The 24,795-nt window shown below is 35.6% G+C and overlaps 2 protein-coding genes across 12 annotated transcripts; one reads left to right on the forward strand and one right to left on the reverse strand.

Moving 5' to 3' along the window:
• Positions 1–156: 156 nt before the first annotated feature.
• LOC8261325 (calmodulin-binding transcription activator 3) lies at positions 157–11,726 on the forward strand. 11 transcript variants are annotated; one of them, XM_015719239.3, is made up of 12 exons: positions 3,275–3,758; positions 4,395–4,517; positions 5,145–5,260; positions 6,199–6,287; positions 6,521–6,566; positions 6,874–7,138; positions 7,543–7,835; positions 8,001–8,369; positions 8,523–9,220; positions 9,849–10,428; positions 10,685–10,993; positions 11,292–11,726. In XM_015719239.3, the coding sequence occupies exons 1-12, from the start codon at positions 3,719–3,721 to the stop codon at positions 11,340–11,342; spliced, it is 2,979 nt and encodes a 992-aa protein (XP_015574725.1). In that variant the 5' UTR covers positions 3,275–3,718; the 3' UTR covers positions 11,343–11,726. The 11 variants fall into 11 exon arrangements, 8 of the variants coding, with proteins under 8 accessions (XP_025013144.2, XP_048235350.1, XP_048235348.1 ...); XM_015719240.3 differs by having other exon boundaries at positions 3,276–3,758; positions 4,398–4,517; XM_048379390.1 differs by lacking the exon at positions 11,292–11,726 and having other exon boundaries at positions 3,249–3,758; positions 10,605–10,745.
• Positions 11,727–11,918: 192 nt separating this feature from the next.
• On the reverse strand, positions 11,919–23,992 carry LOC8261324 (kinesin-like protein KIN-12C). The gene is made up of 34 exons (XM_015719253.3): positions 23,372–23,992; positions 23,130–23,285; positions 22,889–22,972; positions 22,699–22,818; positions 22,480–22,593; positions 22,295–22,387; positions 22,053–22,213; positions 21,901–21,975; positions 21,154–21,241; positions 20,990–21,048; positions 20,837–20,900; positions 20,685–20,750; positions 20,448–20,615; positions 20,242–20,346; positions 19,862–20,097; positions 19,696–19,765; positions 19,546–19,599; positions 19,400–19,458; positions 18,869–18,935; positions 18,722–18,781; positions 16,941–18,555; positions 16,798–16,862; positions 15,335–16,636; positions 15,146–15,253; positions 14,811–14,974; positions 14,646–14,733; positions 14,452–14,526; positions 13,790–14,029; positions 13,330–13,428; positions 13,169–13,243; positions 13,031–13,089; positions 12,708–12,819; positions 12,494–12,601; positions 11,919–12,418 (listed from the first exon to the last, which is right to left on the reverse strand). The coding sequence occupies exons 1-34, from the start codon at positions 23,807–23,809 to the stop codon at positions 12,257–12,259; spliced, it is 6,609 nt and encodes a 2,202-aa protein (XP_015574739.1). The 5' UTR covers positions 23,810–23,992; the 3' UTR covers positions 11,919–12,256.
• Positions 23,993–24,795: the final 803 nt, after the last annotated feature.

The following is a 24,795-nucleotide window of genomic DNA, read 5'->3' on the forward strand; positions in this document are numbered from 1 at the left end:
GCCCGTTATCTTACCCAAACGGTCACGATTGGATCCTGTCATCATCTACCACACTCCACACGATATTTACCCGTTGACTCAGCTATACAACGTATGACTTCTTCCACAATGTAACATCCATATTTAATTTAATTTAATTTAAAAATTGAGACCTTGTTATACTGATACATAGATGAAAATAATAATTGATGAATATTAAACTCTACGCCACATGTAGAAATTTAGGTTTGGGCAGGGCTTTGCATCCTCCTCCTCATCCTTTAATGGCGGCTTCTTAATCAATTTCTAATTTTCCCCTTCCTTCTCTCTTACAAAAGAACCTCACTTTCCAAAATGAATTCCACCGTCCAACTAGTCCTTGCAGCAACCGCTAGTTTCTTCTTCGTTACACTTCTCTTTGCTTTCATCTATCTCATTTCCAAGTCCTCCAAGCATCGCCGTTTCAACAACAATAACCAACGCCTCCACCACCAAATCCGCGGTTTCAACGGTAATCGGACCGTACCCAATCCTCAGCTCTCCTCTGTTACCATCGATGAAAGCGCCACTTTCGACCCTAATCTGAATCGGATCTCCATGGATGAGCTTAAACTCGCTACCAATAACTTCTCCCCGGGTTTGATCATCGGAGATGGCAGCTTTGGTTTCGTTTACAAAGCTACTCTATCTGATGGCACCACCGTCGCCATCAAGAAACTTGACCCGGACGCTTTTCAAGGTTTTCGGGAATTCCGGGCCGAGATGGAAACATTAGGTAAGCTACATCACCCAAACATCGTGCGAATTCTCGGCTACTGCATTTCGGGTGTGGACAGAGTCTTGATTTATGAATTTATTGAGAAAGGCAACCTCGATCAGTGGTTGCATGAGACGTCGACTGATAATGAACCGTTGACTAAATCGCCATTATCTTGGGAGATGAGGATTAAAATCGTAATGGGCATAGCTAACGGTCTTGCATATTTGCATCAGCTCGACACTCCTATCATACACAGAGATATCAAAGCCAGCAATGTTTTATTGGATGGGGAGTTTGAAGCCCATATTGCAGACTTTGGACTTGCACGTGCAATCGACGCATCGCATTCGCACGTGTCTACCCAAGTTGCCGGCACCATGGGGTATATGCCGCCGGAGTACAAGGAGGGAGTGACGGTAGCCACGGTGAGGGCGGATGTGTTCAGTTTTGGGATATTAATGATTGAAATCGCAACAGGTGAAAGGCCCAATTTGCCAGTGGTTTTAGAAGGACGGGAAGTGGGGTTAATTGTATGGGCAAGGAAAATGCTGGAGCAAGATAGACATGTGGAAATATTAGATTCTAAAATGTGTAAACAAGGATTAAATGAAGAGAACGTGAAAGGGTATTTTAGCATTGCTTCTATGTGTACCAATGAAATACAAATGGATAGACCGGTGATGAGTGAAGTTGTTCATTTACTGAACCAGCTTCATGGTAGAAGGTTAGATGCAAAAGTAGTATTATAGGTTTCTCCTTACACTTATTATTTCTGTTGAACTGCGTTGAATGTATATTGTTTGCTCATCATGGATAAGCATATTTCTTTTTCTCTTTCGTTTTCTTTTCCATCCATGCATATTACTACTGATGCTATTTTATCAGCTAATTTTCTTTTTATGTTATGCTTTTATTCTTTTATATACTGATGTATTGCAAAAGAAGTATTAATCTTGATCATCCTCAATTGTATGTCACAATTTGATCCCAAAGTCTTTTTCTGTCTCTTTTAATTCTATATGAATGTCTTATTGTTGTTGTTGAGCTTTTCATTTTCTCGACAGTTATGCAGATCTTCAAATGGATATCCAAGATAATGAGTGCGCTTTCCAAATAGGTTCCAGTAAAGCTGTACAATTGATGAATGTGAGATTTTATTTTATTTTTTTTCTCTTTTCATCTGCATATTTAGAGGAAACAGTGTTTTTAAAAGGGTTGCTCATGGTTGTTTGAAATTGGTTTACAAGAACTCCTCCTACTCATTATCTTGGTGAAGTGTGTTTGTTGTATAAGGTTTTAGTTCTTCCTAATAAGTTCACCAATAGTTAATTGCTAATGGGTGTCCTTTCCATTCATTCATTCCATTCATTCATATTCATGCTTTTTCACGAGATGTTGTTGGGCTAGCTAGTTTGCTCTTCGATGGGATTTTCTCTACACCAAATGCTGCCATACTTGAAGAAGAAGAAGAAGAAGAAAAGAAAAAAGGTAGCATTCAGAGGTAACAATAGTTGCGAAGAGGAGGACAGTTTGTGTTGACGAATGGAACTTTCTAATTTAACATTATTAAGAATAATTAGGCATTACTCCACACCAATCCAACGAAGAAGCTAATTTGTACGAATGGGTTTCTCCTAAATATCCATGGGCCAACCCCACCAGTGGTATTACATGATTGTAGATTGTGCGAGTCATTCATACGTCAGATGAAAAAAATATATTCTTACTATAAGTCTAATAATCTATATATATATATATATTTTTAGAACTTAAATCTTTTTTAGTATAAGATTTAAATTTATGTTTAATTTTATAATTTTTTATTAATTTCTTAATTAAATTGTATTTCATATTAAACAATAGTAAATATTTATTATATTTTAATATTATACTAACTAATAAATAATTTTTAATTATAATTTTTATTATAAAATTAGTATATTAATTATATTTTAATATTATATTTTAATTAAATAAAATTATATAATTCTATAAAATAATATTTTATATCATATTCTTAATATTATATTTAATAATTAATCTATTTTTTGATTATATGATAAATATTTAATTTTAAAAATAGTAATATCAATTATAATAGTAAATTATATAATAACTAAAATTATTTAATAAATATTTTTAATATAATTTTTATATTATTATATTAATAAAATTTAAAAATTTAAAAAAATCAAAGAATAATTAATTTACTATTATTTTATACAATAATATTATAAAAACTCAATCCTCTTTTGTCATTAGTGCTTTTTTACTCACCTATTTAATAATGTATTTCCTTATAAATTTAAAAAGAATATTATATTACTTATAATATTAAAACATTCACATAATTTATAAATTATATTAAATGTAATTACAGACCTATATTAACTATTATATTAAACTACTAATACATAAATTAAGTACAAAGAATATAAAGAAATTTAATTTATATTATATAAATTTTATGCTTATTACATAAACATATTGACGGCAAGAAAAAAGGAACAGGAGAATTAGGATGTTTATTATATAGGAATCGAAAGATTTAAGAAACATAACTTTTCCTTATGCCATTGTCATCCGTCTCTGTTTCCCTTCGTTCCAGTGTGGACACAAGTTATCAGACTTTGACCTTTTTTTTCTAATATATCTTTTTATTTCTTTTACTAATTAATTAATTTAGTGATTTCACGCTCCCAATCTCTCACATTTCAAGGTTGTTTCTCCTCTTTCTCTTTTCTTCTCTTATACAAGAATCAATCAATTCTATTGTTCTGATTTTTAGGGTTTCTTTTGATTCTCCAAAATCTTCCCTTTCTTTCTTCATCTTTTTTTTCTTTTTTTCCCTCTTTCTCCTTTCTTTCCTTTGTTCCCAAAAATTTGTCTTCCCCTGTATCTATTTTTTTATAAATACAGGTTCTTCTTTTCTTATGCGCCCGTCTATGCAATTGACAAGAAACTTAGGGTTTATTTTTAATGGCTGATACTAGAAGATACCTTCCCAATCAACCACTTGGTTAGTGCTCCCCTCCCTTTCTTTTTTCCCTTTTTTTTTTTAAACTTTTTATGCTGCTGTTCTGTTTTTCTTTTTGATGCATTGTATTGTATCATTAGTCTTTGTTTTTTTTTTCTCTTTAAATTTTGTCACCAAGAATGTATCTCCTGTAACACACAGTTCTCAGTTGCTTCACATGCACGAATTTTAACCTGAAAACCAAAATATTTGATGGTAGAACAACAAAAAGCCTTCTTTCTCTCCTTTTCTTTAAAAAAAAAAAAAATCTTTTTCGAGTGTTGTGTTCTGTGATTGGCTCTAAAGTTTTAATATGTAAAAGCTGCTCACTTGCATTTTGAATACCGTAGGACGCACAATTTAATATCTTTTATGTATGGACTTGCTTTACGGGTTATCTTTTCATTTGAGTTTATCCTATAGAAGGGGAAAAAAGAACAAGACTTTGACATGTTAGGTAGTTGTAATTGCTGTCAAATGTGGCTTTTAAACATATACTTTGACTTTGTATGGAAGCTTATCTTTCACTTCATTGTGAAGATGACCTGGTTATTGTTTTGTATTTTGCTGTAGTGAGTATATTTGTTTTCCATGGTTGTAAGTTCCAACTTTTGAATTTTTTTTTTTTTTGAAATTTAGCAGACTTAAAGCAGATATTGGAGGAATCAAAACACCGTTGGCTCCGGCCGAATGAAATCTTAGAAATTTTTAACAACTACCAGTTGTTTAAGTTATCTCCAGAGCCACCTGTTAGGCCATCAGGTTTTCATTTACTTCTTATGCAATCCTATTTCTTTTGGGGGATATTTTTGCACGAATATTTTTAATTGGATCCTGATTGTTATTCTCCTTTTTCACTTTTCTGAGACAAACTTTGAGGTGTTATATAGCTTTCTAAAAATAAATAATAAATAATTAAAATTAAACTTATACTGTAAAATGGGGAATGGACCGTGATAGTACGTTCAGACTTAATCCAGTATTTAGGAATATCATTATTATGTTCTCATGCAGTAGATTCTGGGCATTGGATTTTGTTTCGAACTCTTAACGGAGTATAAATAGCTTAGATCCCACATCTTCCAGAGTCACGTTGAGGGTGCCAGATTATCCATGGACTTTTTAATTAAGAAAAAAGATACCAAGGATTGAGGATGCATTATCACCCACTCTTACAGGGCAATTCTTTATGTGTGGCTCTTTCAAATAGATTGCACGTTCTAGAAAGGTGTCAACTGGAGACAAGGGCTGCTCTCTCTTACTTATACTTGCACATCTGTTACTTTGTGATCATATATTACTAGTTGATAACTATTCCTTTTAGAGAGATGATATCAACTATTTCTGTTCGTACATGCAAACAGCAACTGAATTATATTTGTTTTTTAGCTGGTTCGTTGTTCCTGTTTGATCGAAAAGCACTTCGATATTTTCGTAAAGATGGGCACAATTGGAGGAAGAAAAAAGATGGAAAAACTGTTAGAGAAGCTCATGAAAAGTTGAAGGTGTGCTGTTCAATTTGTTATTTGTAAGTTCATCTATATTTTTTTTGGTTTGTTAGTCCTAAGTGTTGTATTTCGGGAGTCTTCAAGGGCCATCTATTTCTAGACTCATTTGCTTTTGTAGAAAGTTTTGATTTTTTCTACCTGCTGCTCGATACTATTTTAAGGGTCGAGTTAATATTTTTTACTTTCCAACTTGATTTTATGTGTCCAAGCATCAGCTTCTACTGCTGAGGATTCTAGGGAATGTGGTTCACTATATGTAGTCTGAAACTATTTGAATTTTAGAATATTAGAATCCTAGCATTTTCTAAGATGTCTGGTTTCCTAATAGAAAGCCACTAGTAGAAACCTCAGCACATGTCTGAAAGTTCCACGGAGATTGGTGCTAGTTACTGAGGAATTAAGAATAATGTTGATAAATGCTATTATAAACATAGGAAATGTGATGGAATGTCTTTTTCTTTTTCTTGTCAAAATCAGAAACTCTTGTTTTCATGAATTGCCTTAGCAGGTATACAAGATGTCAGTAGCATTCTGTGCACGTCAAAGTAACAAAATATAAATAGTTCCTACTTGGAAAAATGGATTATTAACTTTTTCCAACATGTAATGGTTGATTTGGATTGAGTGAGAGTGTTGATATAAGTTATGTAAAGTTATAAAGCAGTAAATATAAATTATATTAATTGTCTTGAGGTCATCTTGAGGCTATCTTTTCTTCAGATGGCATAACACAATAATGATTACCATCTTTGTGGCTTTTTTATGTAGTAATATGATGTACTGTTTAAGATTCCCTATCAAGTTCATTTTACATGCATTCTTGTAATATGTTGGTCTCAATCTCTTGCTTTTCAAGCTTTAGTATTTCCTTCACTATAGACAGAGCTGCTTAGATTGGCTTTTGGTAATTGTTTAATTGTTTAGCGCTTTTGTAGGCTGGCAGTGTGGATGTTCTTCATTGCTACTATGCCCATGGGGAGGATAATAACAATTTCCAGCGGCGTTGTTATTGGATGCTTGATGGGTTAGTGGCACAATCAAATTTGCTGATTTTTAAAGTTCAATTTTTCTTTGGATCTGCTCAAGTTGTCTCAATAGTAATATTGAGGCTTAGGAAGTTTTCATGGCCTTGAAAATCTAGGAGTGTTCTTTTATGTACTTTTTTAATGATAAACACTTCCTGTTTGCATTCTTGCATTTTTATTCTTTATCTTCTTTTCCTTTGTAACTTTGTGTAATTTAAATCTGGCTTTTCAGGAAGTTAGAGCATATTGTACTTGTGCACTACAGAGAAGTAAAAGAGGTAATTCCTTGCACTGATCTATCTTCTTCATCTTTCTATTCTTCTCTATCTGCAGATGTGTGTATCTGTGTGTGCACACATGTATTATATAATTATGGTGTATGCAGATTCTCTGATATTGCAGTTTGGAATTTTAAAATGAAAGCTCTGATGTGTGAATGATGAGCGAAAATTTGTTATGTACATTTCATTTTGGTCTGCTTTGTGCACAATGTTGTGTTAGAAATGAGTTTAGTTGGTCTCAGGACTTGTGAATCATATAACGGATAACTGGAATAATCATAATACTTACTATAACATGCTGCAGGGATACAGGTCTGGTGTATCTCATTTGCTCTCAGAACCAAGTGCACAGGTTGATAGCTCTCAACCCAGTTCTGCTCCTTCCCTTGCACAAACAGCCTCACCTGCTTTTACAGGTCAGACTTCTTATGCATCAAGTCCAAACAGAGTTGACTGGAATGGCCAAACATTATCTTCAGAGTCTGAGGATGTGGACTCTAGGGATAATCTACGAGCCTCTCCTCTCACTGAACCTGTCTATGGTTCTTTACTTGGAACTGATGTAGAAGGTAGGGTGCATTTCATGGTGTCAATACTTCATTTGTAGTTGTTGAATCCAAACATATGTCCTAAATTTATTTAAAAGTGTAAGGTTTTATGAGCAGATTGATGTCATCTCTTCTTTCATTTGTGAAGTGTGAATGAGCATGTTTAAATTGAAGTAGTTAGTATAGTTTTTCAGCTTCTATCATATATTATCCTGGGGTTGACTGCATTTTCTCCCTTTCAGTTCTTTGAGCTACTGTTTTTACTTTTCTTTTGATGTGAACCCAATATTTGCATAATTTATATCTAATGTGTAAGGTCAAACTTCATTATTGATGCAAGAAGGCGATTTATTACTTCTTATTGATGTGTTTTCCAAAGTAATTTTTGCATCTTAACCTATTTAATTCGGCTTTTGTTGTTTCAGGATTTCCTATGATTTCAAGGAATCCTCCTGAATCATGGTTTATTGGATCTAAATTTGGTCAACGCACTGAATCATCTCTGTGGCCTGAAATTCCTAGCTCCAGCAAAAGTGCGGATCATGTGCAGGACCAGAAATCGTGTGTTGGGGAACATAGTGGAGCTGACTTTATTACTCATAAGTTAAGAGATCCCAGATTAGACAGTAATGGTCCAGATACTGTGACTATTGGGGGTAGATTGATCTCTAACATGGATGATGATGCAGTAGCAGCAGTTCATCAGAAAATAATTCAGGTCTGTTGTTCGCATTTTAGTTTCATTTAATTTTTCCTAACATTTATCTTTGGTAGTTCAGTTTCTTCATTGATTACTTTCGTTATATAACTAGATATTAAAGGCATAGCATATATAGTTTAATTTGAGGTGGACTAGTAGCCTTAAACTTCTTTTGCATTGCAGGAGCATGATTTCAACTTGATTCCTCCTCGTTTTCTTAATTTTTCTGGCACTCAGAATGATGATTATTTTCTCCAACCTGAAGATGGCAGTGCAAACGATAGTGAATTAGGAGAGCTAAAGAAACTTGATAGTTTTGGTAGATGGATGGATAAAGAAATTGGTGGTGATTGTGATGATTCTTTGATGGCGTCTGACTCTGGCAATTATTGGAATACACTGGGTGCTGAGAATGAAGAAAAAGAAGTTTCTAGTTTATCACACCACATGCAGTTAGATATTGAATCATTGGGTCCATCTCTTTCCCAGGAACAGTTATTTAGCATTCATGATTTTTCACCAGACTGGGCTTATTCTGGTGTAGAAACAAAGGTGTGTTTCCTTGGGGCTCTCTCTTTTTTTTTTTTGTGATAAACTGCTTTTCACTATTTCCTTACTGCAAGCTGTTTGTTGGAGTTGTGATCTTCAAATTACACTGACATCTAATGGCTGTGCCTTTTCTTTTTCTTAAAATTTTTTCTTTAGGTTCTAATCATTGGTACATTCTTGGGAAGCAAGAAATTTTCTAGTGAGAGAAAATGGGGCTGTATGTTTGGTGAAATTGAAGTTTCTGCTGAAGTTCTTACAAATAATGTTGTCAAATGTCAAGCCCCTTTACATGTTTCTGGGAGAGTCCCATTCTACATCACCTGCCGGAACAGGTTAGCATGCAGCGAGGTGAGGGAATTTGAATACCGTGACAATCCTTCAAGCATTGCTTCTCTGTCTGTCAGGAGTGTGCAACAGGAGGAACTGCAGCTTCAAGTTCGTCTAGCTAAGTTGTTATATTTGGGCCCTGAGAGAAAATGGTTAAATTGCTCCTCTGAGGGGTGCAACAAATGTAAGCGGCTCAGAAGTACCTTATATTCAATAAGAAACTATAGCAACAAAGATTATACAAGGATCAGAGAGGACTGTACAGTTTCTGAAGTTAATTGTACCAATTCTAGAGATGAATTGATCCATAGTTTGCTAAAGGACAAGCTTTGTGAATGGCTGGTCTGTAAAGTTCATGAAGGTAAAGGGCTAGATGTGTTGGATGATGAAGGCCAAGGAGTAATGCACTTGGCTGCTAGTCTTGGCTATGAATGGGCCATGGGCCTCATAGTTGCTGTCAGTAACAATCCCAATTTCAGGGATGCACAAGGAAGAACAGCACTTCACTGGGCATCATATTTTGGGAGGTCAGACTGCTATGCTGAGTTCTCTTCTTTTCGTGATTCTTCTTTAAGTTGAAATAATTGTTCAGTCATCAGTATGACTGTATTAAGGAAAAGGTGGTGATGGCTCCCACTGAGGAGAAGTTGAGAGATTGAGATGGTTTGGGCGAGTAACCTGCAGACTTATTTATACTTTATAAAGTTAAGCCATATTAAGGTTGGTGGTGGAGTGAAGCAAGGAAGAGGTTGACCTAAACTAACATGGAGATAAGTCGTATGAGATGATCTAGTGGTCTTACATCTTTTGGGAGATGTAACCCAAAATTGTTGGGAGTGAAGAAAGAAATTTCATATAGCCAACCCCAATTAGCTTGGGATTAAGACTTAGTTGAGTTGACTTTGGTTTGTAATGATCATTGTGATTTAATGATTATCTTAGGTTTTCCTGCCATTACAAACTTATATCCCTGAACCTGCTAGACTCTTTTTACTGAGTACTGATTTCTTCACACAGCATGGAGATCTTATTATGGAGAGTTCCTTTTATTTTAATTTGTGTTTGGTAGTCTTAATTTTTATTTACATGGTTAAAAGTTCTTATATGAGTATATATTTAAAATTTCTATTTTATGTATATTTCTGCTCCTTTCAGAGAAGAGACTGTCATTGCACTTGTTAGCCTAGGGGTGGATCCAACTGCTGTTGATGATCCGACTCCAGCATTTCCTGGTGGGAGAGTTGCAGCTGATTTAGCATCAAATCAAGGGCATAAAGGAATAGCTGGATATTTGGCTGAGGCATTTTTAACTAGGCAGCTTTCATCATTAAATATTAATGAAAATGCTACAAATAGTGTTGATGCGACCATTGCAGCAGAACAGGCTACTGAGCTTGCAGCAGCCCTTGTTGCCCTTCCATCAAATGGGAGAGTAGATGATCAGCTGTCCTTGAAAGGATCTCTTGCTGCTGTTCGAAAATCAGCTCTTGCAGCAGCTCTTATTCAAGCAACCTTCCGGTCATATTCCTTCCAGTATAGGCAATTGCCTAAGGGAACTGATGATTCTGAAGTTTCACTTGACCTGGCTGCTCTAGGTTCTTTGAACAAAGATCAAAGGAGTCGTCATTTTGAAGATTATTTGCACTCTGCAGCTGTAAAGATCCAACAAAAGTATCGTGGCTGGAAGGGAAGAAAAGAATTTCTGAAGATACGAAATCGAATAGTAAAAATTCAGGTACTGATACATATATGGTGTCTTTCAGCAGTTTCATAAGTTTTGACAATAGTTCCTAAAATGTGTGTTTGTCTGAGTTTGTGAAGTCATCTTTTTCTAGCAGTTTTAGTTTAGTCGATCTATTCCTGATTTACATAATTGCATTTTTTCTTCCTTAACTCTTTTCTTTTACTTAGCTCCTTTTCCCTTCTGACATCAACAATTGAGTTGAAATCTCAGTGGTGCCCATCTCAAGTATAGAGCCTTTTGCTTTCAGGCTCATGTGAGGGGACGTAAAGTACGGAAGCAGTATAAAAAAGTTATTTGGTCTGTCAGTATTGTTGAAAAGGCAATACTCCGTTGGAGGCGTAAAAGATCTGGTCTGCGAGGATTTCATGTGGAAAAGACAACTGGGGATGTGACAACAGAAACTGACAGAAGTGATGAATATGAGTTTCTGAGAATAAGCCGCAAACAGAAGTATGCTGGAGTTGAGAAGGCTCTAGCAAGGGTCCAGTCAATGGCTCGTGACCCTGCAGCACGTGACCAATACATGAGGCTAGTTACAAAATCTGAGAAACTCAAGGTAATAAGATAATTTTGCAGTGCTTGCAGAATCAAACTTCAATATAGCTGCAACAACCTCTCATATTAGTTGTCATTATCATTCCTATCTTTGGTACCAACTTATAGAAGGATTATAAGATAATGAGGTTTGATATGCAAAACTCTAGCATCTAGATTTCACATCGTAATTTAATACATGACATAACAGTTCTCTCTTCTTTTCTCTCCCACGTGCAATTATGGGCCGCACTCTTCTTATTTTTCTTGTTTGATCTGATGGATTGTTTGAAAATTCACTGCTATATTGTGTTTAACAGATGAGTGATGAAGGGATTAGCATATCACGGCAAGATGAATATTTACAATAGGGGAGAATAGGGAACGCCTTCATACCTGATCAAAGATCCAATTTGTTTTGGTCAGTATTAGATTGAATCAAGCAGCTGCATAGTTCATAGAGGGAGAAGTGATTATTATTTGATAACTATATTCTAACATATATTATATAGGGGCGGGATGGTTGGGGGGCAAATGAGTGGGAAAGTTGCACTGTAAATGTCGTTTTCTTTTTAACGCTAGTCAATATTTAATAGCTGGTATAGAGTAGCGGAAAAAAAATGGTTTTTCTTTTATCGAATGTGACAAGGTCATAGCAGTTTAGAAGCCTGCAAATGGTACTATCATGATTTCTACCAAAGTATATGGAAAATATTTTGTAGGTCTCATTCTTTGAGATCTGTTATTCCCCTTTATTTTTCACTTGTTCCAGCCTTGAAATTGTCTGCAATTTAAACATGCCCATGGCAAGTACATTCTGCTGCTTTCATCCTGGGCTTTGCATTGGAAACTATGATGACTCTTGCGTGTTAATTGGTTGGATTGATCAATGGGCTGTTTGTAGTTTTCCAAAAGCTCTCCGAGTTTTGTTTGTAACGATCCAATAATTAAAGCAGAAAGTTTCGTGTATAGAACAATGAAGTTGCTTTGCCATAGTACGGTCAAGAGGAAACATTTACGAACAGGAATTAACAGCTCAACTTGTGGACAAACTTTCAAGAGAAAATAATGTAAAAACATTTACAGGAAACAACTATACAAATTGTTGTGCAGAATTTATGATTGTCATACGAAAACCTGGAGGCAGTGGAAGAATCCAGTTATTATATTGTGTTGCTTTCTGGTATTTTGGCTATCAGACGGTTGCAAGATTTTCACATGCCACCCCGGGCCTTAGAACATTCGTCTCTCTTGTTTTACCCCTCCCCTCTGCTTGCTGTAAATATCATCTTCTAGAACTGGAGCTGTGTCCATAGTCGAAGTGTGGATAATTGCCACCAGATTTGCGATACTGCGCAAGTTCATTATTAACAAGGGAAAGAAGCTTTTCGGAGTGTGCTAGCCTCTTAGTTAAATTGCCATTCTCCATCGTCAGCGTACCCTTCTCCTGTTAAATCATGAGAAACTCTTTTAACTCAGGAACTAGTCAATGCACTAAATCAGCAGCAATATAGTCACATGCCTTAGTTTTTGTTCGTTGAATTTGCTGTCGGGTACTTTGTGTTCCTAAAAGGGTTTTCACCATTTCATCCAGCTCTGCAACTCTCTTCAGAAGGTTGGTTTTGTCCATCTACAAGAAAAAAATATAGCAGAAAACATGAATAGAACTTCACTAAAAGCTACTTGCTCTTCAGTAACATCCTATTTTTACAGGAATATGTCTTAATTATCCACACCTTCAACATTTCGTTTTGTGCAGAAAGCAACTGATCCCGGTCCTGAAGTTGCTCCAGTCTCATCTCAGCAGCAAGTAGATCTGCTACTTTCGCATTTGTTTCTGATATGCAGCTGCAGTCACAAGTTGCATCTGACAGTTGAGACAAATGAAGTGCAAGATTGCGGGGTATCTTCACTCACAATATTTTTTTAAACGTCTTTTTTAAAATGTTTATCTCATAAAAATAGATTTCTATATCTTTAATATTTTCATGAAGTGATTGCAATAAATGGAAGACAAGATCACTTAAACTTGGTTTCAAAATGTGGATGAAAGACTGACCTCTCTTTTTCCTCCATGAGATCATTAATTTGTCTCCTTAAGTTAAGGATTTCTTGCTCCTAACATGATGAAAATAAAAACAATCAAAATTCTATTTTGATCAAATAAATATCAATAACATCCTAGAGGTGATTATACCTTTGCATTGAACTCTTCTGTATGCTGATGAGCTGCCTCCACTAATTTTTGAACTTGGAGCTGGTCAATTATGTTCTAGAATATGCAAACAAGAATGAATAATGTCAAGCAATGCAGCTATCAAATATTGTAACTTCTAAAGTTGATGGCTAGAACCTTACTGCATAATTGTTCATGTCCAATTGGACCCCGAGTAAATCACGAATGACATCATGTGTCATGCTTTCTGCTGCAGCCAGTCTTGCATGTAGCACGCATACCTGATCCAGTATTAATAGCGTCAGAATGGATCAATGAGTGTGTATATGCACACGTGTTAACAGTTCAAAAGAGCAGGATTCAGGATCAATCTGGCTTGGCATCAAGAATCAACCTGAAGACAAATAAACGAAGGTAGCCAAAGCCCCAAGTACGAACCGCATTTGAGAATCTTGTTCACGTACGATTTTCATAACGTCATAATTATGATATTTTAGAAATCCTAAAGGTTGGATTGTCTATGAGAATTGCAACCTTACATTATAAACTTGGTTAAGAAATACTTATCTTTAATCACATTATATAACTAGGACCACATAAAAATAAATTAATAAAAGAAAGTCGTGATAGTAGCTAATTAACCTCCTTTTGCCGACTAGCCAGCATTGCTTCTAGCTCTTCTACACGAAGCTTTGCCACTGATAATTCATGATCCTTCTCTAAATTCATCTGCTGGACCAAATTTGAAATGCATCGGAATGGTGAGCTTGAGCCCCTTGTCCTCACGGAGCTTTTCTCACTTTTATCCAATGTTGCTGCTGCTGATGCTGAACTCACCGAATTTGTCCTAACCTCATGTACCATGGCTTCCAAATTCTTGTACTGTTCAAAGTGTGTGGACAAAATTTATTTATATTAATAGTTGGCACATTTATGAGAATACTACAATCAACTTCCCAAACGTATTTCATTAGTACGAGAGCATCTTCTAAACCTATAGTATGTGGAATCTGACACCGTGTTCTGAAATGAAGTATTTCAGGTATTTGGTTTCACTTTTAGCATAAACCGAGGAGATATGTATTGAATATCCAATCCCAAATTATGTGACAGAAGTCAAGATAATGATATCAACAGAATTTCAATTATATAAATTCCTGTTTATCATAATCCAGAGCCAATCAAATGGTGTTCTTGAGACCGTGTTGAAAGGCACAGATCAAACTTAGACAATATTAAGGCTTCCTATTCCACAATTTTCCATGTTAATGCATAATTAATGTGGTCTGTTGATGGAAAACTACCTTCTCTTGGTACTGTGATGCCTGGGCTTCAGAATGCAATACGAGCTCGGAGATGTACTCTTTGCACTGCTTGATCTACATAATATGTACAGATTTGCATTACTGAAAACTTGGTTAATAGATTGTATAAAGGTATAGCAGCCAGCATATCATTTAATTGAAGGCTATAAATTAGCAGCTGATCAAGACCACACCTCTTCATCCTTTTCTGCAATGTCCCTCTTGAGAAGTCTTATCTGATTATGTGCCTCGTGGAGTTCCAATGATTTAGTATTTAAATGCCTGAAAAGAACACATTAAAATCCTACGATAGGCGACCAAGAAACAGTGTTGTAGATAAAGAAAGCAGAAATCCGGACCTAGATATGGGATCTTCGATCTGTACAGAAATTGTATTTCCAGAATCCACAATGTCAGTGAAGTTTTCAACCGTCAACAATCTCTGTCTTAAATCTTGGAGTTCCAGTTCTAATGACTCTCTAATCATTCGATGTCTTTCTACCTCCTCATCCATTTCATACACCTGATAGAAAGAAACATCGCATTTCAGCAGCCTATACATCCAAATGCGCAACAGAATTTCACTAAGCACAATATTTACTAGTTTAGTTTGTACATCATGTACGTAAAGTTTTAAATTTGTGAATTCAGCTACTTTCCAACATAAAATTAAAAAGAAAAAAAATACACTAACCTTTTTCTCCAACACATTGATGGTAGACTCAAGCTCTTCAACAGAATTTTCTAAGATCTTGACCTCCTCTTCCTTTTGTTCAGCATAAATCTTACTTGCCTCCGATTCCTAGAAAATTTAAGATGTACATTTAATATTCATCAACATCCATCTTTGATCTTTGCAAAGAATGACTTGTTATGTACATACCTGTCGAGATTCAACAGCGATAGCTTCTTTTTCATCAGCTAATGCATAGGCCATCTCAAGCTGATCATTCAAAGAACAAATTTCTTCCTGGAGTTGATCTCTCTCATTAGTGGCATTCCTCAATTCTTCTTTCATGTCTTCAACTGAAGAACATATTTTTTGCTCAACAGATGAAGTTAAGTGAATGATTTCCTTTTCCAGAACTCTAATAATCTCCTTTTGTTCTTCCAGTTGTTCTTCAGCTTCAGATTTTTTGAGATAGAGATCTTTTAGAAGCATTCTTAACTCAGCATTTTGGTCTGACAAAGTATCTATTCTTTCCTTAGCATGCGCAAGATCAGAATTTGATATAGACAAAGCATTTTCTGTATCCGCCAGATGGCCTTCAACTTTTCCATACCGAACCAACAGGTTATCAAACTGACTTGTTTTCATCTCTAGCTCATGTCGAACTTCACTCATAGCTAAAATTAGCTTTTCAGTTTCATCTTTTATATCCTTTCTTTCCGAGGCTGCTTCTTGAAGCAAACTAAAATCAAAAAGCAAACCGTTCAATAAAATTTCTTTCCTTTCTAGTTCTTTCTTCAGGGATAATTTCTCATACATCATATCTTCATATGATAGACCCAGCCCTCCCTCTTCCAAGTCTGAGATCAGTTCCTCTGCCTCTGCAACCTTCTTATTAGTAATAATAATATCATCTTGACTACTAGTGCAAACGTTCTGTGAAATATTTATATGGCATTCTTGTTGTCCAAATGACGGGATTTCAGATTGTACACCAAACCTTGGAATTTTGTGATTAATCTCTCCTACAACACATTGATATACGACAGAGTGAGCAAATTCCTTCTCCATTATCTCAGAGAATATATCTTCTAACAATGATCTTGAGTTGCAAATGAATTGAAGCATCTCTTTTCCCATGCATAAGAGATCTGAATATAGGACCTTATAATTGTCATCCACTTCTCTTTCCATTTGCAGAAAACATCCCTCAATAGTAGAAATAGACTTTGCTACTTCTAGTAGACCGTGAAAGTTCTCGTCCAGCTGTAATTTGTTCTCTTCTTCTTTCAAATTTATTAAAGCCTTAAGTTGCTCATTTTCTTCAATCAAGTGTGATTTCTCCACCATCAGTTGCTCACTAGCCTGCTTCCACTTATAATTCAATCCTTTTGCATTTTCATTTTCTTTTAGCAATGCATTCAACATATGATCAGCTTCCTTCATTGTTGCACGAGCTTCCTCAAATTTGCAAAAGAAAGTGCTCGCATGATTAACCTTATCATTAGAAGCTACCTACACAGTTGAAGATATTCCATAATTAAAGGTTAGTGATTTTGCTATTCTTCTAAAAGTTATCAAAGCACAAAATCTATATTTGCACATATCCATTTTGATAATAGTATAAAAACCACAAATAAAATTCAAAAAGTTTGTTGGTCAAAATCAATGTGTACCTTTCCATTATTAGGATCGGAGGCTTCAGCAATCTCCATCATCAACCCAAAACATTTCTTCATCCCTGCCACACATTAGTGGATTAAGGTTTACTTTAACAATACTTAATAAATGTTTGAGATTAATTATATCAGAACTGTACCTCCTGGATGGGAAATATCCACAATATTATTCTCATCAAGAATTGTGGTTAAATGAGCATAGAGTTTGTTGAAAGCATCAAATGCCAAATTCAATTCCATTCTTAAGCAGAATTTCAACGCTTCATCCCCATGTGACTTTTTCAACAGCTCCTTCAAATCTTCTGATCCAGGTTCAACTGATGAGCCCATTTGAAATTTCAGGTTAACCATCTGTTCAGTTATCTCCCCAGAAAATTCAGAGCAGCAAGTATGTGAAAGTCCACTTAACTTATCCGGAGAAACAATTTCATTTGAAAAATCAGAATCTAATGTGGAATAGCTTGACAGAGAATTATCAGGACTCCGATTATCTGCTTCTGCTAAATATTCTTCCGTTAACGGATAGCGATATGCTCTTACTTTTCTGCTAATAGAATCCTCTATGATTTTAAGCCTGTCATTCACCTTAGCGAGCTCATCTCTTAACGAATGCAGAATATGCTCGCTCTCAAAATGTTGAAATCTAAGTGATTCTAATGCTTGCAATTTGAATGTAGAAGACTGAGAGCTGATACGATGCTCTTTTAATTCCATACACTTACTCTTCATCTCTTGGATTTCATTCACCAAGTTGTGAATGCAGTTCATGTATGTCGTAGAAGCTTCAAAAATATCTCTTTGCATTGCTGCTATATGCACCTGTACACCCATACAAGTTTCATTGATAGCATTTTCAGACTCGATAATTAAACTTTCCAATCCAACTTGAAGCTTGATATCTTCCATAGTGAGGGTACCTCTTCCAAAGTTGTTACTAGGAGAAACCTTGTCACAACCAGATAGCCATTTCACAACCAGGAATGCAGCATCAGCACGTTTTTCTGCTTCCAAAATGCAATCCTCTTTGCATTTAAGTTGACGCTCTAGCAGCTTAATCATGTTGATCTTCTCCTTCAACAGCATGCGTAAGTTGATTGTCTCTTCTATGCTTTGATCACTATCTGATTGTGGAAATTCATTCAAAGCTATTGTTGCTTCCTTCAAAGAATTTAACTTCAGCTCCATCTCCATCACCATCTTCTGAGCATCTTCCACACTTTTCTCTAGCCGTAAAATTGTTTCTTCCTTGTCAATGCAAGCTCTGGCAGCCCTCTCAACATGTTCTCTAATAAAAACATTTACTCGAGGAAATGAAAAAACCATATTTTCAATCTGACCTGAGGCATCTTCAAGGGATTTTGAACCTTCTATAAGGAAACTTGTTAGCTCAAATGTTGCCCTTTCCCACTCCCCACAAAGCATCTGTATTTCTTCCTCTTTAGCTTCTATGCTGTTTCTTAGTTTCATGTTTTCGTGGGTCATGCAACATAATTTCCCATTAAGCTCTGATTGAAGACTAGTAACCTCCTCATGTAAATGAAGAATTGTTCTTGTGGTCTCTGTCTCAACCTGTTCACGGATTAGTTCGACTTGATGCTGGTGAGATAACTGTGATGCCTGATCCTCTTGATATTTGCAGTTAAGTAACCTAGCCTGCTCAAGGTCTTTAGTCAGTTTTTCCAGCTTGCCTTGAAATGCCTGGCTGTCAGATGCCAGCTCATCTCCAGAGTCGCTTTCAGTGTATACAGTGTCGACCTGTAAAACGGTGACCAATAGGCAACCACCAAAATAAGGAAAATAATAGGCCAATACTTATTATTGTCTTTCACCACCCAAACCTTATCACAGCATCATATCCAACAGCAAACAACATTTTCCAAATAATTTGCATACCAAGTATAAGCAAAACATGAATACTCACCAATGAGTTTTTATCTGAATGTCTAATTTCCTTGGCATCCTCTGAAAAAGAATCTCTTACCTGCAACGTTGTCAAACATTAACCACATAGTGCTGAGGGCCGAGCCATCGCATCAGTCAGTCCAAATAATTTATTAGGGATACTTACAGTATCAAAAGCAGCTTGAGTACAGCTCGAGTACTTTTTCAGTTCTGCTTTTAGGTCTTCAACTTCTCTGCAGGCATAAGCCAAAGTAACATTCAAATGGAAATCATAATTAAGGTTGGTTTTCAGATTGTTACAGCACAAAGAAGGAATACAAGGAATATTGGCAAAGAACATTGAGATGATCGTGATGAATAGCCTATGAAAAAGGTTGCAATATGACTGACATGCCAACATCCATTAACTGGACTAATATCAATAAGCAATTATCATCTAACACCTTTCATGTATAGGTGGCAAAGGAAAAATAATCATTAGCGTATCAACCTATTTGGGCAGTTTGCAAGAAAATTTCTAAAGTACAATGATGGTATTAAATTATATTTATCAAAGAGAAAGTCTCAGAAGGCATCAAAGAAGTATTAATAGAAAGTCCTTTTCTTGCTCCTGTAGAAGGAGAATGAGAGAACGGAGAAACTATGCTGCCAAGAGACAAAACATTGCAATGGAAAGCAAGTTGATTAAAAATATTACCTCATCAGTTTGGAATTCATCTTTCTGCATTCCACCAACTCTTCTAGAATAGCATCATCCTGCTCTCTCAATATTGTAATACATATTAGACACGTGAGCGTTAACAAAGTAAAAGCTGCAAAAGATATTCAAAAATTTATTTCTACCTGATTCTCATATCTGGAGGAGAACTCAAGCTTTCTTTCAAGCATGTCCAAGAGCTGCATATCAAAGATTCAAAAATTGAAGGCTTCCCCCACAGGATCCATGAAGCCATTTCAAAAAGAAGAAAAAGAGGAAGAAGGTACTCGAACAACCTGCTCACGTAATTCTGAGGTTTCAGCCACTAATGTCTCTCGTTCTCCTTGCTCATAATAATTCTGGAACCTGAAGTAAATCATATGCACAGTGAGTTATGAAAACCCAGAAAGGGCATAAAGAGAAATTCATTTAGAAAATCAACATATCATCCATGGTATTTACACATGAAGCTGCTCAAGAAGTCTTAAATTCTCCAAAGCAAAACGGGTCAATTCAGGATTTTTGTCAATTCTTGCTTGAAGTAACATAATCTCTTCCTTTAAAGCTTTGTTTTCGTCCATGAGAAAATTATCAGCAGGCAATGAACCATCCACTAAAGACTCCAGATGCTTGATTTTTGCCTCTCGAAGTCTTAGCATCATTTTGGTTCGCTGCAGCTCTTCCTCCCTTTGGCAAACCTGCAAATGATGACTCAACTACGTATTAACCCATTGCAAGCAACCATTTTGCTTATAATCCTATAAAGCTGCAAGTTACTTGATAAATATTCTCCTAAAATTTCACAAAAGAAATGTAAAATTGCAAGTTATAAGCCCACATACAAATTGGTTTACATGCTCAATTTCTGCCTCTAACTTCTTGCGTTCCTTTTGTGCCATCTTTTCTCTCCTAAGTGCACCAACTAAAGCAGCTTCCATGGATTTCATCTGACAAGTAGATATTAGAACTCCTTCCCCAGGAAAATATCACAGACTTCCTTGGATAATCAAATCTTGGAAATATTCAAAGGAGAACATGGAGGACTTACCTTCTCATATGCAATATTAGCTAAATTGTGGTTGTCAGCTACTCTTTCTTCTTTTGCTGAATTAATTATTTGGGGATTACAAGCCAAACTGGATTCTTCAAAATTTGTCACACAACTAGATACAGGCATCGAGAGGTTATGATGCTTTCTAAGAAAGGACAGTTGGTCCTGCATGAGTATGGATAATGTTTCAGTTCTAACCAGCAGGTTTCCAGCAAAAGGTTAGTTAGCATTTACCTTCAACAGTTGAATTTGTCGCTGAAGAGTACCGACATCACCTGAAGCATCTTCGTTCACTTTAGCCTATGCAATGAATAGAGATAAAAGGAACAAAACGTAAGTTAATTTAAATGAAAATTGAAACATAGACCAAGCTCAAGGTTAAGTACATTATTTTGGATGAGTTTGGCACGTTGGGCAAATTTCAAAGTGCTTAGCGTTTCATGAGCAGAGCTGCAAGGAAAGGAACAATGCCACCATAAAGAAGTTTAACAAAAAGTTATAAGGATTTCATGCAAGGAAAATTTAAAGTTGGCACTCACCACATAGATGGGCTGATATTTGCTATAATTGTCGTTTTTGAGTTGCCACCCAGAGAATCCTGCATAGAAACATAAAAGTATAAGTCTTTTATGGTGAAATAGCAAAATTTTAAATAGAAAAATGTTGAACATATAGATATCTGTAAATTATATCTATATTTAACCTGAAGTAGAAATGTAAGCCGAGAATCTCTGTAGGGAACATGCCTATGTTTTCCATGTGCTAAATCAACCAAAGACATTATCACCAATCTGAAGCAGAGAATTCAAGTTAACATAAGTCTGTAACTTCAGTATAATTGCATGAGATATGAAAAGGAGGAAAAGTAAACTAGAAAACCTGTCATCTTACTCAACAATAAGGAGGGTTTCACCTGTTAGCTTTCAGTATGCCTTCTAGGTCTAATTCTCAAGGATAGCCCGTCATAGTCTTTTTGATAACAAGTAAAAGGCAGCATAAATTTCTCAACCATTTATAATTACAGTATCAGTTACAAGGAACATTTAAGAACTGAAAGTCTAGGAAAAGCTTTGGAAGTTTTGTAGACTTTTACCATATAATAGCTCCAATTACTTGCGCAAAGTTAATGTCTGTAACTAAATCATACAAAAGTCTGATATGGTGCATCACTTAAATGTTCCTCAGTCATTTAAAGATTTCCTCAATCCACTCCCTATATTTTATGATGATAACCTAATTGCATTTTTAATATTTATCTTGAAATTATTATTAGTTGAAACTTTGATAATGGTCCATATCTTCAATACTTCTCTTTTTCCAAGCTGGAGTAGGCATGCTTGCTTTTATAAAGAAAATATGACTACATATCAAGAAAGCCAAAAGCACAGAGTGCTAAATGCTGCTATCACTTCAAAGCAATCTCTGAGGAACAGGCATGTCATGTTCTTACCCTAGAGTTGATAAAGATTTGTTAATATTTGCTGCTTCTTTTAGACGACCTCCTTCGGCACCAGAGCTTTTCTGCCTGATTGATTAAAAACTTAGTCAAGCTTTGAAAAACATAGATGTGAACTGGTCATAGTAAAAGCGAAAGAACTTCACCTTTCAGAACCAGCCAAGTCTACTAAATTTAACCTTGCAAACCTAAAGTGGGTCATGGAATCTTTCTCCCACCAGCTTTCAATGATACAAGTGAACACGCTGTGCGAACGGCTGCTCTCACTGTTCATGTTGGTTGCTGCCATTTTCCTGTTCGCAGCACCCTGTACACATAGAAACAAAACCAATCAGTGAAGTCCAAACAATTCATAGTAGACGATCAATAGAGCATAAATATTGCATACCTGTGACAGAAGCTTGGTGACATCATTAACAGTCTTCACGTTATATTCTGTAAGGTTTTCAACATATACACCTTTCCTTGAATCTTCTCTAAGCTATGATAATAAAGCATCAAAGTATTACAATTTATTGCATGCGAACATACTAAGAAACCTAAACGTTAAATAAATTGAAAAACTTGAATTACTTGCAAATTGGTCGATGAAGGCTCCAGCAGATCTGTTATCTGCTCATTGTATATCTCCAGAAAAGAACATTTGCAACTGAACCTCAGTTTCTCATTTCTCCTACTTTCTTCTTCCTAAAAAAGTGCGTCATATTAACATAAACGTCCACCCCACTTGACTCAACACGAAATATATAAAAATGAAATAAAATAAAAGAACCATGGAACCTAATAAACTACCATTTTTATCCTTGAAAATAAATATTCAAATATACGAGCGGTAATCCCACAATCTTCGCTGAGTTTGTCTTCTATCTGATTAATTTCACCCATCATGGTATAGGTTTTGCCACTACCTGTCTGCAACAAACACCTCGAAAATTATGATTGGCCCAAATTTCAAGCCCCACTAAGTATACACAATCTTTACCTGACCATAAGCAAACATACAGCTATTGTACCCAGACATGCAATTTTCCACCATAGGTAGTCCAATAACCCTGAATAACTTCTCCTATATCAAAATAAATGCACCATCAGTATCTTTAGCTTTAGCATCAATAAAACATAAGAAAATAAAAGAAAACAATACTGATTTTAGATTCTTCATTAGTGTGACCGGCTTGATGTAAGAAGAAGCTTGAACTATTAAGTGGCATGAAAGGTAGAACCTGTGATATGGTCTCGGAAGCTATGTGATCAAAGGTGAATCTAGTCTCGGGATGACCAAGCCACAGTAAGGTCTGTGAGCTTTCTTGTTTCAAACAGCGACCATAACCTTGTGAAACAGCCTCCATGTTACTGAGTGGACGAATTCTAATCAAAACCTGACGCAGAAAAGACCTCCTCCCAATTATATATGTGTGATGTAAATTTTCAAATCCTCAAACAAATTAATAGTGGAGAAAGCTACCTGTACATTATGATCCGCCCAAAATGAGGGATCTTTATCAAGGTCAAAATGCGGAGTTTCAGCTGAAAAATCAACAGCAAGCCCTCTTGAAAGCCTGTGAGTAGAGCTCGCATCTTTTCCCTTAGTAAAATGTGTAGCACTTCTAGAATAACCACCTAGAGAAGCTCTTGACCCACTCCTCGCTGAAAGCTGTTTCCCTTGACGCGTTGAGACCCTAGGTGTTCCATAAGTTCCAATTAACCTACCAGCTGGAGCTGTCTCGAGTTTATCTTTAGAATCGAAATCGGAATCATAAATATCTCTGCGGTACTGAGATGGATCTGGAATTGTGTTTAGAGGTGCTCTCGTTGGTGGCAAATGAGCTGAATTCTGCGAGTTCTCAAATTGATTCTCATTTGCTTCATTTTGTGGATTTGGATTTCGAGAACTGGACGACATTCTCAAGCTGTGGTTCTAAGCGCAGAAGGTTAAGATTCTGGAATTCATGGGTTTGTCTCCAACAAAAATGAAACAGATAGCTTTTTTGATTTTGTTGCGCTGAGGAGCCAAAGAAGAAAAAGAGAGAGATGAAGACAGTATCTGCGAGAGCAAGTAAAGTTTGAAAGCTGAAGCTAACAGAATAGCGGCTGAACTTGAAAGTTCGAAACCAGACCGCCCATTTTCAATTTGAACTTATTCCTTTTTACAAAAATGGCCCACAACTCTTTAATATTTTATAATTCTTCCTAAATTAGAATTAACATTTTCATTTTCAACCTTTGTTTAAGAATGAGCCAAATATTAACATTTTAAACAGTAACTTACTGTTCATTTCATCATCCAATCAAACTGTTAGCCAAAGTGTAATTAATCATACCTTTATTTGTGCTAATATTGTTTTCAATGTTTTCTGAGACACATTTTGTCAAATAATAATTACTAATTAGTAAAAAAATTATTGTAATATAATAGGAAGACAGTAATAATAAATTTTAACATGGGAATTTAAACGGTATAAAATTAAAAGACAATCACCGGCTTAACCAAAAGGAAAAAGGTATTGGGCAATGATCATATTCCTACAACTTTTATGACTAATAGAGTAGAGTGGAGATCCAACGTTACAAAATGACATCCCACCGTTAAAGGTAGGCTTTAAATTTAAAGTTTTTTAAAATTCGGCCTATAAATCTAACTATTCAATCACATAGCTCCAATTAAATTAAATTTGGGGAGGCTCCTACATATAGCAGCGTGTTCCTGGGCCATTTAACACGTGCGATGGATTGATAAATTTTGTTTTGTAACCCATTTTTTTAAATATCTTTTATTTATTTATTTTCATAATCGTATTTAGTTTTTTATTTTATTTTATATGATTTTATGAATAATAAAATAGTCATGTCTCAAGCTAGTTAATTATAAATTTCATAATATAGTTTTAT

This window comes from Ricinus communis, chromosome 9, assembly GCF_019578655.1.
Source record: "Ricinus communis isolate WT05 ecotype wild-type chromosome 9, ASM1957865v1, whole genome shotgun sequence".
NCBI classification, from domain to species: domain Eukaryota; kingdom Viridiplantae; phylum Streptophyta; class Magnoliopsida; order Malpighiales; family Euphorbiaceae; genus Ricinus; species Ricinus communis.

Bases quoted from the DNA above. Each gene is read 5' to 3' on its own strand.
- LOC8261325 (XM_015719239.3), top strand. From the start codon at position 3,719: ATGGCTGATACTAGAAGATACCTTCCCAATCAACCACTTG. The intron at 6,288-6,520 runs GTTAGTGGCACA...CTGGCTTTTCAG, and splicing joins TGTTATTGGATGCTTGATGG to GAAGTTAGAGCATATTGTAC. The intron at 6,567-6,873 runs GTAATTCCTTGC...AACATGCTGCAG, and splicing joins ACTACAGAGAAGTAAAAGAG to GGATACAGGTCTGGTGTATC.
- LOC8261324 (XM_015719253.3), bottom strand. From the start codon at position 23,809: ATGTCGTCCAGTTCTCGAAATCCAAATCCACAAAATGAAGCAAATGAG. The intron at 22,214-22,294 runs GTATGCAATATT...CTATGTGTACAG, and splicing joins TCACCAAGCTTCTGTCACAG to GGTGCTGCGAACAGGAAAAT. The intron at 19,600-19,695 runs GTTGTTCGAGTA...TTTGATATGCAG, and splicing joins CCTCAGAATTACGTGAGCAG to CTCTTGGACATGCTTGAAAG.